The sequence below is a fragment of the Mus musculus genome, chromosome 10 (assembly GCF_000001635.26).
Source record: "Mus musculus strain C57BL/6J chromosome 10, GRCm38.p6 C57BL/6J".
Lineage (NCBI taxonomy): Eukaryota > Metazoa > Chordata > Mammalia > Rodentia > Muridae > Mus > Mus musculus.
Window position 1 is genome coordinate 84,969,515 of NC_000076.6, and position 14,070 is coordinate 84,983,584.

Here is a 14,070-nt window from a genome sequence, read left to right on the forward strand (position 1 = left end):
ACAAAAGCAGCTCAGGCCCTGACGAGCATGCAGAGCCACCATTGTCACAGTAGATTAAAGAGCTGGCATTACAGCTGCCTGATTCCTGTTCAGTGTTTCAGAAGGTGGCGTGCTGTCCTGTCATTGTGTCTGTCCGTTTACCATTGCTCCTTTTTACTTTGTCGTGGGTATGGTTAAGACAGGTCTTTCTTTTCTTTTAGTAAATGCCAAGTCATATTAATGGCTCAGTTTGAAAAAGAAAAATTTTAATTGACTCCTAAAAGTCACCTCTGAACTTTGTATTATGTTTGCATTTTAAAAGCCTATTCACTCAAATTAAAATAATTGTATTTTCAAATTGCCTTTCAGTAATGCCGTCAACCTTTTAAGCAATGTTCCAGTCTCTTGTTTGGATGTTCTCATTTGTCCATTAACCCATGAAGAAACAGCCCAAGAGGCAGCAACTCTAGATGAACTGCCCAGTGATAAAACAACGGAGAAAGACACAGCTTTGAAAAACAGTACCATGGTATACAATGGCATGAATATGGAGGCCATTCACGTTTTACTCAATTTTATGGAGAAGAGAATTGATAAGGTAAGCTGCTGGAGTGGGAAGGCGCACCTAAGCCCTATGTGCCCCGCATAGAGATGACACAGCATGAGCGCACAGCTTGTCCTTGGTGCTTGGCATGCTATATAGTTCTACTTCTCCAAGAACATTACCATGATAATGACACATTGGAAGAAACCAAGGAATTTATGTAATGTTCAAATTGTATTTTACACCAAATTTATAACTAATGTCTGAAAGTAAAGGAAAAATTAGCTGCCCTGTAAATGTCAGAAGTAAAAACTAACCTCTCCAAATGACATGTTCAAAGTATTTTGTCTTCAAATTTCTCTAGTCTGTCACTCAGTTTCTCCTGAAAGGCAGCAGTGTCACATAGATGGGTCTCAAAATCCTTTGCTTCTTTGAAGCACATTGGCTGGGCTTGTGTAAACCCTAGGAGAAAAATGTAGGAAGAAGCAGGAAAGATAAAACCACATAGTAAAATGAAGATAACTTATGGAAATATTACATAAAGTAACTTTTAAAGTCATTTGTAAACGTTGGTATCCTCCCCCCTTTCCCCTCCCTCCCCTCAAGAAAGTCTTCCTATTCTCAGATGACATGGAGGAGAGCCCCAGCCTTAGGAACTGAACTAATATGGCATGCATGGTTTTCTTTATAGGGAAGCAGCTATAGAGAGGGTCTAACTCCAGTTCTCAGCTTATTAACAGAATGTTCCCGAGCCCATCGGAACATCCGAAAATTTCTCAAAGATCAGGTAATTGCTTACATCTTAAAGTTAAAACTTTGTATATATGTTGTTAACATAGAACTAATAAAGTCTCGTGATAGTTTTCTTTCAGAAGATCAGAAACCTTCCAGCCAGAAGTAAATGATCTTGTGCACATTGTTATTCATTCATTTAACCAGCAAATGTTTACTGGGGTCTCTGTGCTGTGTGCTGTGTTGCTCTGCGTGCTCCACACTGAGCTTGTTACTCTCATGGGCTTTGCCTTACAGGAGGTGATGAAAAGAGTACCTGTATAACTTAGCGCATGGGAAGTGTCCTAAAGAAAACAGAGGGACAGAAAGGAGAGTTGTGACACAGGAGCACCTCCTTGTACAGGTGACAGTGAGCAGAAAGTTGGGTAAATAGCAAGTGTCTCTGAGAATGTTGAAGAGGATCTATCAGAGAGAAGACATTTAGTGTTCTCAGACGCAGGAAACAAGGCAGCTAATGTGACAGAAGACAGAAGGGAGAGGCTGTCAGTGCGGTGGTGGACGAGTGGCAAGCGTGGATAACACTTTGGATTCTCTCAGAATAAGATGAGAAAGCACTGGAGTGCTTTCAGGGGCTTGATAGGAGGACCTCATGTGGGTTGAGAAGACTTGAGATGCTGTGTGTGGGAGGAGAGTGGAGGATGAGGGGTGGCTGCCACAACACACAGTGAGAGCAGTCCTGGCAACTAAAGGCGTTGCAGGCATGGCAGTGGCCAGAGTTCATCCTTTGAGTATGTCTTGAAAGTGCGGCTCACATAGTGCACTGAGAGAGAGATGGGGCATTAGCTGAGAAGAAGCAGTGAGCTCTGAACTGCTCACACTCCTCTGAAACTCAAGACTTGGACAGTAACAGGCTCCTGACAGTTTCAGCCTCACTCACCTTCTTCTCAGGCCCCTTGCTCAGTGCTTTCTGCTCCTCTGTGCCTTTCCTTCTCTTACGCCTAGGCAAGCGCACATGAAGTTCATGGCTGTAGTCACTCCTTTCTAGACAGCATTAACTGCGCTCAACAATATGGTTGAATCAGCCTTCTACCTACTGTGGGCTGCTACTGAACACTTGAACTGACTAGACTCCCTTAACTTTACAACCACCAACACCAGGCAGCTTTCCAGAACATTCCAATACATTTTACAACTCCTTTTTCTGTTTGTTTTTTGTTTCAAAAGGAAACAGAGTCCCATGTAGCCCACACTGTCCTCTAACTTACTATGTAGCTGAGGATGGCTTTCAACTCCTGATCCTCATGCCACCATCTCCAGTGTGTGGTGCATGCTAGGCCAGCCCTCTGTGGACAGAGGTGCATTTAAGTGCCTGCCCTCTGTAGCATTGGATATAAGTTCGTACCTCCATGAAGCTCTTACTTCATTTGACTCTTGGGACACAGTAGAGACCTTTACTGGTCATCATCCCAGTACAAAATGTTTGCATGCCTAAGACAACGCATCTTATGTCCACCTCATTCCTCTCTTGTTGGTTTGTTGATCACACCCTGGTATAGTGATTTTGAACACATCTGTATGCTGATGATTCCCAGATACGTATGCTAAAACACAAATCTGAGCCATCCTCAGATCGGTGGACATTTATAATGAACTGCTCATTTTGACTATTGGATGTGTAGTAGTTTTCCTTCGGTATAGCCAAAATTAATACCATACTTTTCCGTCCTCCTTTCCCATTTCTTAGTTTTCCTGTGCCATTACTAACACAACCCTCTACTTCACTGGCCATTTATAAATTAATCATTGTCATTTTGATACATGGTGAAAATGAAGTGGACTCTTTACTGTGTATCAAGCACATGAATAGTGCTGATAAAAGACATTAGAAAGCAGGAACTCGTTTATTGGTTGATTGACTTAATGTATGTGAGTACACTGTAGCTATGTTCAGATACACCAGAAGAGGGCATCGGTTCCCATTACAGATGGTTGTGAGCCATGTGGTTGCTGGGAATTGAACTCGGGATCTCTGAAAGAACAGTCAATGCTCTTAATTGTTGAGCCATCTCTCCAGCCCCAAACTCACTGCTTTTGAATAGAGATACCTTAGAAGCATGGTAGCTGTTTTAGCAAGCTAAACTAACCAACCAGTTCAACCTACTTATAAGTTTGATTCCTTTAAGGCATTCTACCTTGACTAGAAGAACCTTGCTAAAGAATAATGAAAGGATCCCTAATGGAGGAGCTAGAGAAAGCACCCAAGGCGCTGAAGGCGTTTGCAGCCCTATAGGAGGACCAACAATACGAACTAACCAGTACCCCCAGAGCTCCTTGGGACTAAACCACCAGTCAAAGAAAACAACTTGTGGGACTCCTGTCTAGCTGCATATGTAGCAGAGGATGGCTCAGTCGGCCATCAATGGGAAGAGAGGCCCTTGGTCTTATGAAGGTTCTATGCCCCAGTATAGGGGAATGCCAGAGCCAGGAAGCAGGAGAGGGTGGGTTGGGGAGCAGGGAAAAGTGGGAAGGGTAGGGGATTTTCAGAGAGGAAACTAGGAAAGGGGATAACATTTGAAATGTAAATAAAGAAAATATCTAATCTAAAGAAGAGAGAGAAAAAGTAAAGTTAGATTAAAAAAAAGAAAACATTTTTCTATTGAGTTGGCTATTATTAAACAAATTGCTGTGTTAATTTTGCATATTTCTTAAATCCTGATAAGATAACTGCTTTCATTCCTCTGGACTTGATAAACAGAAATATTTTCTCAGTAATATTACTGTTAAATCGAGAGTAAATTATGAATTTAAAAGTGGCCTCTTGAAGAAATGGAATTTTTTCATGATGCAAACAAATTAGGAAATTGTCAATTTTATTGTAATAAAGTATATTATAGCTATTTGATAAACTGGTCTCAATAAAATACGAAGAGAGAGAGAAAGGAAAATATCTTATGGGGCTGGAAAGATGTAACAGGTCAGGAGCACTCGTTGCACCCATGTTACAGCTCCCGTCTCTCTGTAACTCCAGTTCTCGGGGATCCAGTGCCCTCTGCTATCTCCGCAGGCACTGCCTTACATATGCACAGACACACACATGCAGGCAAACACCCATACACATAAAATGAAAATACTTTATTTTCTATGATTTTTACTTCTTAATAAAAGCAAGATCAAGGTTCGAGTTAACTGTCTATGTTTGCACTTTCTAATGAGGACAGCTAAAGAAGCCTGTCAGTCAGTCACATGCTGTGTTCACGCCTCAATATGTAAGACCCTGTGTGTCCTCAGGAAAGACTGCAGTATACGTAAGGGATGAGATAAGACAGGTGAAAGGATAACTAGAACTAAGGTGTGTTGGCCTGGGTTCTGTCAGGGTAGTGGTATCCCAGAGGCAGGACACTGAAGAATACCGCAGAGAAGGGGAGGCCTGAGCCTGTCACTCTGAAGGTCCAAGGATGAGGGATCCACCCGGTGATAACCATCTCACTGCCATCCCAGTGGGACTGTAGGGCATCACAGGGCACATTAGTCACACTGCTTGTTGCTGGGACAGAATTCCTGACAGAAGCAATCTAGGGAGAGAGGATTTATTCTGGTTCATAGTTTAAGAGTGTGGTCCTTCATGGTAGGGAAGGCACGGTAGCAACAGCAGCTTCAAGTTGTGACATAGCAATTTAAGTCATTTGTTCATTTCTCATCAGACCAGGAAGCAGAGAAGGGGAAAGCCAGTATTCAGCTAGCACGTTCATGACCTCACAGTGCAAAATATGGTCACTCCACTTCCCAGTAGTCTTAACTCACTCTAGCGCCCCTTCAAAGGTACAAGGTTGTAGCAACCTGAGCTGCATAGTGAAAGCCTGTCTGAAATCAATAACCAGTGGCTGGGCCGATGGCCCCGAGGGTAAGAACACTTGCTGCTTAACCATGAGGACCTGCATTCAAGTCCTAGTTAGGTAAAAAGGTTGGGCATGGCCATGTGCAATCTTAGGCACTGTTGGTGCTTGGCATAGGAGGGATGATGAAGATGACTGGCCTAGCTCTAGGTACACTAAGTCACCCTGTCTCAAAGGAATAAGGCACAGAGTAATAAACAGGACACACAGTGTTGTCTGCCACCCACGTATATGCCTGCATGCATACACACACACAATAACAACAAGAAGTGCAAAGTTCCTAGAGTCAAGACAACCTTCTGTCTATAAAGTCAAGATGACTTTTCTATTTCCAGTATGCACTGATGGCACAGCCACTATGTATATAATTTTATTCCAAAAAAGAAACAAAAGTGGAGAATTGGTGTAAAGTCCCTCGGAGAAGGGCATTGAGTTTTGTTGAACATTGCCAGTTGACTGCTTGCTGATCATGCTGCTGATCGCCCTGTTTTTGGGGTTCCTTTTATGGCTCCACTCCAGCATCTCCAATGTGTATCATCCTACTGGGCACTCATTGCAGGGGCTCTGAGCACGCAGCAAACTTCTGCTTGGCCGTCTTGGAAATCTTCATTGATGCTGTCATGATCTTATGAGTCTTGCATTTTGCATACCTGCAGAATCAGCACCATGTAGATAGCAGAAAAATCCGCCTCTGATATGAACTCTGATTCTGCTTGAGCCACTGCTGCAGCAACAGAACCTTATCAGATGGACACAGGGAGACAAATCCTGTGCTGGTCTTGTATCGGAAGCCAGCAGAGAGCACCCTGGGCTCAGTCCTTGAGACAACACTATCCCGAAAGATCTCTTGGCCTGTAATGGGGGGTGGACGATTTGGGAGGTGGCCTCAAGGCTTTTACAGGAACCTCATAATTAGCATTCTTGCTGATATCTAACAGTCTGTCTGTGTACTTCCCTAAACCATTCCCTTAGTCACTTTTTCTGTTCATTCCTTAGGTAAGCTGCAAATCTTATTAATCCTCTATTTCCTTTTGCTTCCAACACTTACTATAAATCCAACAGTAGCCAGTAACACTAACATCATAGCCCAGTATTTTATTGTTTTGAAATTTCTCTGTTCAAATAAACTAGTTCAGCTTTCCTAATTTCAGCCTTGTCTTAGCACATGAATTCAGTGTGGTCAAATTCTTTATGACAGTAGAATAATGATAGTTTCCCCCTCCCCACAGCCCCCATTTTCCCATCAGATTCTACTTTCCTTCCAAAATTAGTTTCCTAGCTCCTTCCTCTTCTGAGCCCTTACCAGAACTTCCAATTAAACTCCATTTATAACACTTGAAATTTCCTAGCCTATTCCTCCAAATTCTTCTAACCTCTTCTAGTTAGTTACCCAATTCCAAAGCTGCCTCCCCATTTTCAGGTATAGTTATAGTAACAATAATACATGTAGTTACAGTATACATACACTATTACAATAGAATACAGGATATGTACAAGGTTTACATATAGTTACAACTCTGTAGTAGTTTCTGGTACCAGTTTTTCATGTTACCGTCTGCTCGTAACTATTGCAGTGAAACCCTGAGGCAGCCTAAGTTTACAGAGAAAACAGGTTCTTTGGTCCCAGAGATTGAAGAGAAAGGCATTGGCACTGGCTTGGCTAGGTGAGGCTTGCACGGCACGTGGCAGAAGTGCACGTTCACAGGGAGCATCTCACGCAGAAGCCAGCGTGCACTCGCCCTTCCAACAGCTCGCTCTCCTGCAAGGCTTCCACAGTTGCCTAAGAACAGCCCTGAGGTCTTTTTTTTTTTTAATATTACTTGTTTTATGTATATGAATACACTGTCACTGTCTTCAGACACACCAGAAGAGGGCATCAGATCCCATTACAGATGGTTGTGAGCCTGTTACCTGAGCTCACAGTTAAGGTTAGCTTACACCTCTTGCCACCACCATAGTAGGGATCATGCTTTAATGTATGGACCCTTAGAGAATGCAAGGAGAATACAGCACAGTCTACACACAGGGAGATAATGAATATACATCCTGTACCTTGTCCAGGAGCCTCCCTTGCCATAGTCACTTACAGATCTTCACTGCTAGTCCCGCCCACTTTCCTGAATGGTAACTGAAAAGCTTAACGTCTCCTTTTCTGCTCTTTGGATGTTGGCCAAAATCCTGAGCATATTTGTCCTGACACTCCACTCCCCCAGTCCCTGTTCCACCACTGTTTACAGACTCCAGTGCTGATTATAACTCAAAGACCTGACTTCCTCTCTTCCTTTTCTCCATCTCCCTCCTAGCAGCTGCCAAAATGTACAGCCTGCCTGTCTGGTTGTTTTTCTTTCAGACTCTAATAAAATGGTCCTTGGATTTTAAAGAAAAGAAAGGGCAGAGGAAGGAGGAGGAAAGAGAAAAACAAGCCTCTACAGAGGATACAGCGTAGATAGTGCTCAAGAAAGGCAGACCCTAACGGCGTGGCTCGCTGGTGGGGCACGTGCTTGACAGTCACAGGGCCACAAACTCAAGCTCTAGCACCAAGGGGAAAATAACAGATAATTAACTATGATAATGCTGTAATTGAAGCTATGTCTAATTACTTATTACATGTAGTAGCAACTACCTTATTAAATCTAGCTCAGTCGTACACAAAGGAAATTGGCCTTGAGTGCTCTGTGTTTGAGCAATTACAAGTGAAAACTGGAAATTACTGACCCAGGTTGTATTAGTCTAGAGACTCAGAGAAGAAATGCTGTGTTTGAGAGAAAAACTGGATACAACTTATCAAACTTATTGGAAGAAAGTGTCAATGTATATGTGCCCTTTGAGAGTGACAGGAAACAGCAGGGCAGTAAGTCTTTAAGAAACCCCAGAAATTAACTGATAGATTCTGCATGCTAACTTTTGTCTGTAGTTGTACACACTGCATATTAAGGCAGTCTGTAGAAATCACCTATTGGGTGTCTCATTCTTCTAGAGATAAGGATTAAACTCAGTAGAATTGAATTGACTCAGTCAAATAGGATGTGTTTTATGGTTACCTTATGCCTTACATTATACTCCACCCTTCTAGAGGTATTTTATATGTGGATCTTATAGACATTTGGATAAATTCCTTGTCTGACAGGTGGTCTCTGTTTTAATTTATAGCTTTATTTCAATTCCCTGTATTTCCTGGTACACTCACTGTAAATAAAGAGAGATGGAAGGGGAAAATCAGTTAACTAGATTAAATAAATGCTGTATGTATACAGCCTACATAGGTATAGAGTAAAATGTACTTTGACTTTGTAATGGGCCTCATTTCCTAGCGCAAGGACTGTTCATATAGAAGGCACTTTCTGTGACTTGGGTATAGTTTTTCCTCTAAGAACATGTCTTAGAGACTTGATGTCACCAGAATGGCAGTGGTGGGTGATGGTGTAGAACCTTTAAGAGGTATGGCCTTATGGAAACTCCACAGTGGGCACTGCCTCAGTGGGGTCAAGGTAGTTCCTATGGGACCCTTCAGCTCTTACAGGACAAACTGAGGAGCTGGCCTGACCCTTGAATGCTACCTGGCCTTTTATTTCTCCTACAAACACCCCTGCTTTTATGACATCCTCCTCCATTAGGCCCTCAGGAGCAGTAGAAGGAGTGGGTAGGATCTCCTGTTCTCCTGCTTTCACTCTCCAGAACTGTACACTAAACAAAACTCCTTTCTTCATTAAGTTAGCTTGCCTTGAGTATTTTCTTATAGTAACATAAATGGGTCAATAATTAAAATCACTTGGACTTATTCATTTCCCGTTTAAGTCAACAAATATTTGTTGGACACCTACAGTGTTCCAGGCACTTGGAAGAGACTAATAAAGAAAGGAGAAAACCATCCCTATGAAACTAACTTTTTAAAAAGATATTAGGGGAGAGAGAGAGATGCTCAGAAAGACACATCCCACAGCATGAGGTGTGCATCTTAAAATGTACTTTAGTGGAAAGAGGCACACAGTAAATATTTGCTATTCCAGGTGGTCAGAGCATGAGAAGGATTGTGGAAGATTGTTGGTGGGGAATGGGAAACAGTAAAGTCAGCGAGGGAAGAGGTCAGGGAATGGTTTCCCTTCACTGAGAGGAGACCAGTGGGGAGGGAGGGAGGGAGAGAAGGAGGGAGGGAGAGAGAGACAGAGAGACAGAGAGACAGAGACAGAGAGAGAGAGAGAGACAGACAGACAGACAGAGACAGAGAGCTGTTATTGTAGCTAGAATAGAGAAAAATCGTTGGTGAAGAAAGGTTATCTCTCCTCCAACTTTTTGGATTTAAGTGCTTCAGATTTGTAATGGTTTTAGATTTAGGGATATCTGCCCAGATATCTGGCAGTGGAACCCAAGGGTAAATACGAAACCCTTTCATGTTGTGTATGCAGCTGATCCCCAGAGCTTTAAGGTTGTTTACACATTTTAGCATCCCTTTACCTAGCCTATCACATGATGTTCATTTTCCCTGTCACATGCAGTTTCTATTTGTGACATCATGTCCGCACTCAAAGGTTCCAGATTTTGGAGTTAGGAATATTCAATCTGAAATAGCCATTATACAATTAAACAACTAAAATGCATGAATTAAATATCTATTATGCTGTTAGAATTAAAAGAGTTGAGCAGTCAGTATGGCCTGGGCCACTGAGGAAGTATGTGAAAGAATGGGAAAGCATGGATGTTGCTGCAGGTGGGGGAGGTGCATGTGTGAACATACCCACATGTATGTACAGGGTAGAAGACATGACAACCTCAGATGCTCCATCTTAGACACCATCTGCTCTCTCCCTCACTCTTCCCTCTCCCTCACTGTCCTGAAACTGGCCAACTAGATCCCCCTGTCTCCACTCCCTTCTGTGCAAGCCCATGCCCTGGACGTTTTCCTGTGTTCTGAGTATTGAATCCGGTCACACAGAAAGCACTTAACTGGCTTTATAACCCCCCTTTTGCTTTTGGACTCAGTGTCGCTCTGATGGGGCTAAAGCAGACTTTGAACTTTTATGTTCTCTCAGCCTTCCATGTACGTGGATCATAAGCCTCTGTGCTGTCACAGCCAGCAAGAAAGAAGAACGTGACACAGACTTCAAATTAATTTTTGCTAGGCACCAGAACACTGCAGGTGCTGCAATAGCACAGGGAAGACATGTTTCTATCCACACAGAACCATACATGAGATTATTTGAGGTCTGGATGTTGCTGGTTATGATGGTAGTTTATTTCATGTTATTTGGAAGCTCACAGTTATTTCTATTTGTTACTCATGCTAAAAACTTAGTTATAATTCCTTGTAAGATTGGCCATTGCCTCGTGCCACTCTCATGTATCCCAGCACCCTCCATTGATGATGGCTTCTTTCACCTTTGCAATCAGGTTTTACCGCCTTTGAGAGATGTGACAAATCGACCAGAAGTCGGCTCAACCGTGAGAAATAAGCTGGTTCGTCTCATGACACATGTTGACCTCGGAGTCAAGCAGATTGCTGCTGAGTTCCTTTTTGTCCTTTGCAAAGAGAGAGGTAGGTTAAACTCTCTTTGCCTTATGTTTTTTATCTTTGGGAGGAAATTTAAGAAAATTTCCTGTTGGGTATAGCATTTTATTGCAGTCTTTGCAGGCCTGACTACTTACCTGCTGCTGTTAAGAGTGGCTACGCAGATGACCAGAAGTAGTACTCGTCATCATTGTTGTGTGTTCCCCACCTCCCCAGGGCATGCAGACACATACTTTCCCAAACACACAAGCGTCTAACCTTTGCCTGTGTGTGCTTACCCCAGACCTTGTAGTGTCTCCGGCTTGGGAGCCATTGTCAGACACCTGTCTTAATCCAGGTGACCAGTGACCAGTACGGTCCTGCTTCTGCTTCCTCCCAACATCCCAGGGAAAGGTTGGTTTCCTCACTGACTCTTCAGTCTGTGGTCACAGAATGTTTCTCATGTGATATACTTGATGGATGTCCAGAAGTCTGTTAAGGTGTGGCCTTTGCCCTTGAGATAACAAGTAATATCTCTTCTTTGTATAGTATCTTTGTATAGAAATCACATCTAAGTTGATTGTTATTTCATTTTTTGATGAACCCCGGTTTTGTAAGATAGTTAAGAGATGAAAAACACCCCTGTCAAAATCTCCCCCGCCCTCTCCCTCTTCCTCTCTCCCTCTTCCTCTCTCCCTCTCCCTCTCTGTTGAACTTAGGGTCCCATCCATGCTAGTCAATTGCCCTACCACTGTGCTATATTCCTCAAATTTTTAAATCTTCTGTATCCTTAAACCTTGTTTCTGACTTTTTAGTTTAACCAGTTACGTTCCTATAAAGATGGCACATTATTAGCAACATAATTGAAATGTTGTTATAATGTTGATAACGGTTATTAGCAGTGACAGGTGTCAGGTGCTTGACCCTCTTTCAAACCACTGCCTGACCCACTAAGGACACTCCACTGGTAACATGGCTTCACTTCAGCTTCTTCTTGAACAAGATTGAATCGGCCATCAGTAGAAAGAGAGGCCCATTGGTCTCGCAAACTTTATATGCCTCAGTACAGGGTAACGCCAGGGCCAAGAAGTGGGAGTAGGGGGAGGTTTGGGGGACTTTTGGGGTAGCATTGGAAATGTAAATGAAGAAAATACCTAAATAAATAAATAAATAATAAATAAATAAATAAATAAATAGAAGAAAAAGATTGACTTACACCTTATAATCAAATGGTTATCACAGTTGCTCACATGTGTTGCCAAAATAGTGGCTGATTGGATCTTCTTAGATCACAAATGAGCTATAGGGAGATAGGTTAGTTAGTTAAGTGCTTACACAAAGATCTGAATTAGAGGGAAGGAGGGAGAGAAGGAGGGAGGGTGGGTGAGTAGGCAGGTAGGTGGGTGGGTGGGTAGGTGGGTAGGTAGGTAGGTAAGTAGGTGGGTAACTAAGCTAAGCTTGGTGGCACACACTTGTAATCCCAGCAGTGGAGAAGCAGAGACAGGAGGATCCCTGGGAAAAGAATCCCTGGGGCTTGTTGGCTAGACAGTTCAACTCAGTTGTCAGGCTTCAGGCCAGTGAGAGACCCTGCCTCAAAAGGCACTGGACAGCATTCCAAAGAAATGATGCCTAAAGTTGTCGTCTAACTTCTACAAACTCAGGCACACACATCTGCACCCATTTTAAAAAGCGTGTGTGTGTGTGTGTGTGTGTGTGTGTGTGTGTGTGTGTGTGTACACGCTCATAAAACTACAGCACATATACCCGTTGCCCACTCACTTAAAACTGGATGTCAGAGCGGAGGGAGATACGCAGCATGAGAACCCGAGTTCAGAATCCTCAGAGCCCACGGAAAGCCGCGCGCTCGCCGCTGTGCGTGTCTGTAATCCCAGTGCTCCCACAGCGATGATGTCCACAGGAGGCGGACATAAATCTCCATGCAGAGGCCTTACCCAGTGCGAACAAGAGAAAGCAGGATGGGCGGCTGGGACCGGCAGCTAGCCGAGGCTAGCTCCCCTCCACCCGTGCCATGGCACGCTTGCCTGCACTCACACCCACAAAGGCTTTGGGTGATTACTGTGTTCGTAGCACTGTTACTTCTCACGGAGAAGACTGTTGGTTCTGTATAGATTTTTTTATAGTGAACATACATTTCTTAACTTGTACATCTTTAAAATTCATAATGAGTATGTATCTAAGGACAGTGCCACCTTACTGGTGAGTCGGTGCTTAGCAAATGCAGCACATACTTTGCAAGTGAACTCTGTGGTTATTTTCATTTGAGATAGTTGGCATTGTTCTTCCTAGAATATCTAGTACTTGGGAAGTTTTCTAATACAGCTGAACTCAGACCTAGCCTAGCTCAGCGCAGTTATTTTTGTGTTGCTTGGTTTTTGTTTTTGGATTTTGGATTTTTTCAATTAAAATTTGAAATTTCTGCTGGGCAGTGGTGGCACACGCCTTTAATCCCAGCACTTGGGAGGCAGAGGCAGGCGGATTTCTGAGTTCGAGGCCAGCCTGGTCTACAGAGTGAGTTCCAGGATAGCCAGGGCTATACAGAAAAACCCTGTCTCGAAAAACCAAAAAAAAAAAAAAAAAAAAAAAAAAAAAAAAAAAAAAAAAAAAAGAAATATCTTAGTGTAATCACGTGATTTTCTTTCCAATCTTATTAGAATTGTATAAATGTATTCTTGGAATAAAACCCATTTATTCAAGGGCGGGTGAGATGGCGCAGTGGATACAGACGGGTTCCTGCTCTTGGGCTTCACCACCTGCATTTGACCCAGACATCTAGGTTCCATACATAGAGAGCCGACTACTGCAGGTGACCTCTGACCTCCATATGTGTGCAAGCACCCACGATAGTTAAAATAATAAGTGAATGAATGAATGTGATGAGTATTTTTATGCTACACACAGAAGTATACAAAACAGTCAGGATTTTCACCCTCATGTTATTTACTTATGCAAATAACTGCAGCAGCCAAACCCTTAGTGATGAAAATACCCGCAGTGTCCATGTGAAGTGACAGGTGAAAATTACCCTTTGCAGCAGTTTGTTGCTTGAGGACTGAGGGCTGCAGGGATTGGTGAGGAGGCACTGCTGTTCAGGTGCAACTCAGTGCTGCGACTAAGGAGCTGCTGACCAGCAAGTAACTTCCTACTTCTTATTAGAAATAGATTCTTCTCTCTTACAGTACATGCCAACCACAGTCGCCCCTCCCTCCACCACTCCCTGTCCCTACCTCTTCCCCTCCCCCTCATATTCACTCCCCTTCCATCTCCCATTAGAAAAGAACAGGCCTCCAAGAGATGACAACCAACCATGACAAAACAAACAGTAAGACAAGGCAGAAGCCTTCATGTCAAGTCTGGACCAGGCAGCCAACTGGAAGAAAGAGTCTCAGGAGCAGGCAGGAGAGTTAGAGACACACCAGCTC

The 14,070-nt window shown here is 43.2% G+C and overlaps 1 protein-coding gene and 1 long non-coding RNA gene across 7 annotated transcripts in view; one reads left to right on the forward strand and one right to left on the reverse strand.

Annotated features, from left to right (window-relative positions):
* Ric8b (RIC8 guanine nucleotide exchange factor B) overlaps positions 1-14,070 on the forward strand; it is a 101,070-nt gene that overhangs the window by 52,247 nt on the left and 34,753 nt on the right. For all 6 annotated transcript variants that reach the window (XR_380392.3, XR_380394.4, XR_380393.3 and 3 more), the window contains exons 5-7: positions 349-577; positions 1,215-1,310; positions 10,534-10,678. Coding sequence is in view for 3 of the 6 variants with exons in the window: in XM_006513625.3 (XP_006513688.1) it covers positions 349-577; positions 1,215-1,310; positions 10,534-10,678 (470 nt within the window). In the remaining 3 variants the exon portion in view is untranslated. The remainder of the gene's footprint in view (positions 1-348; positions 578-1,214; positions 1,311-10,533; positions 10,679-14,070) is intronic.
* Gm34633 overlaps positions 858-14,070 on the reverse strand; it is a 33,648-nt gene continuing 20,435 nt past the window's right edge. Inside the window, exon 3 of the long non-coding RNA XR_003948930.1 lies at positions 858-985. This is a non-coding gene — a long non-coding RNA (predicted gene, 34633). The remainder of the gene's footprint in view (positions 986-14,070) is intronic.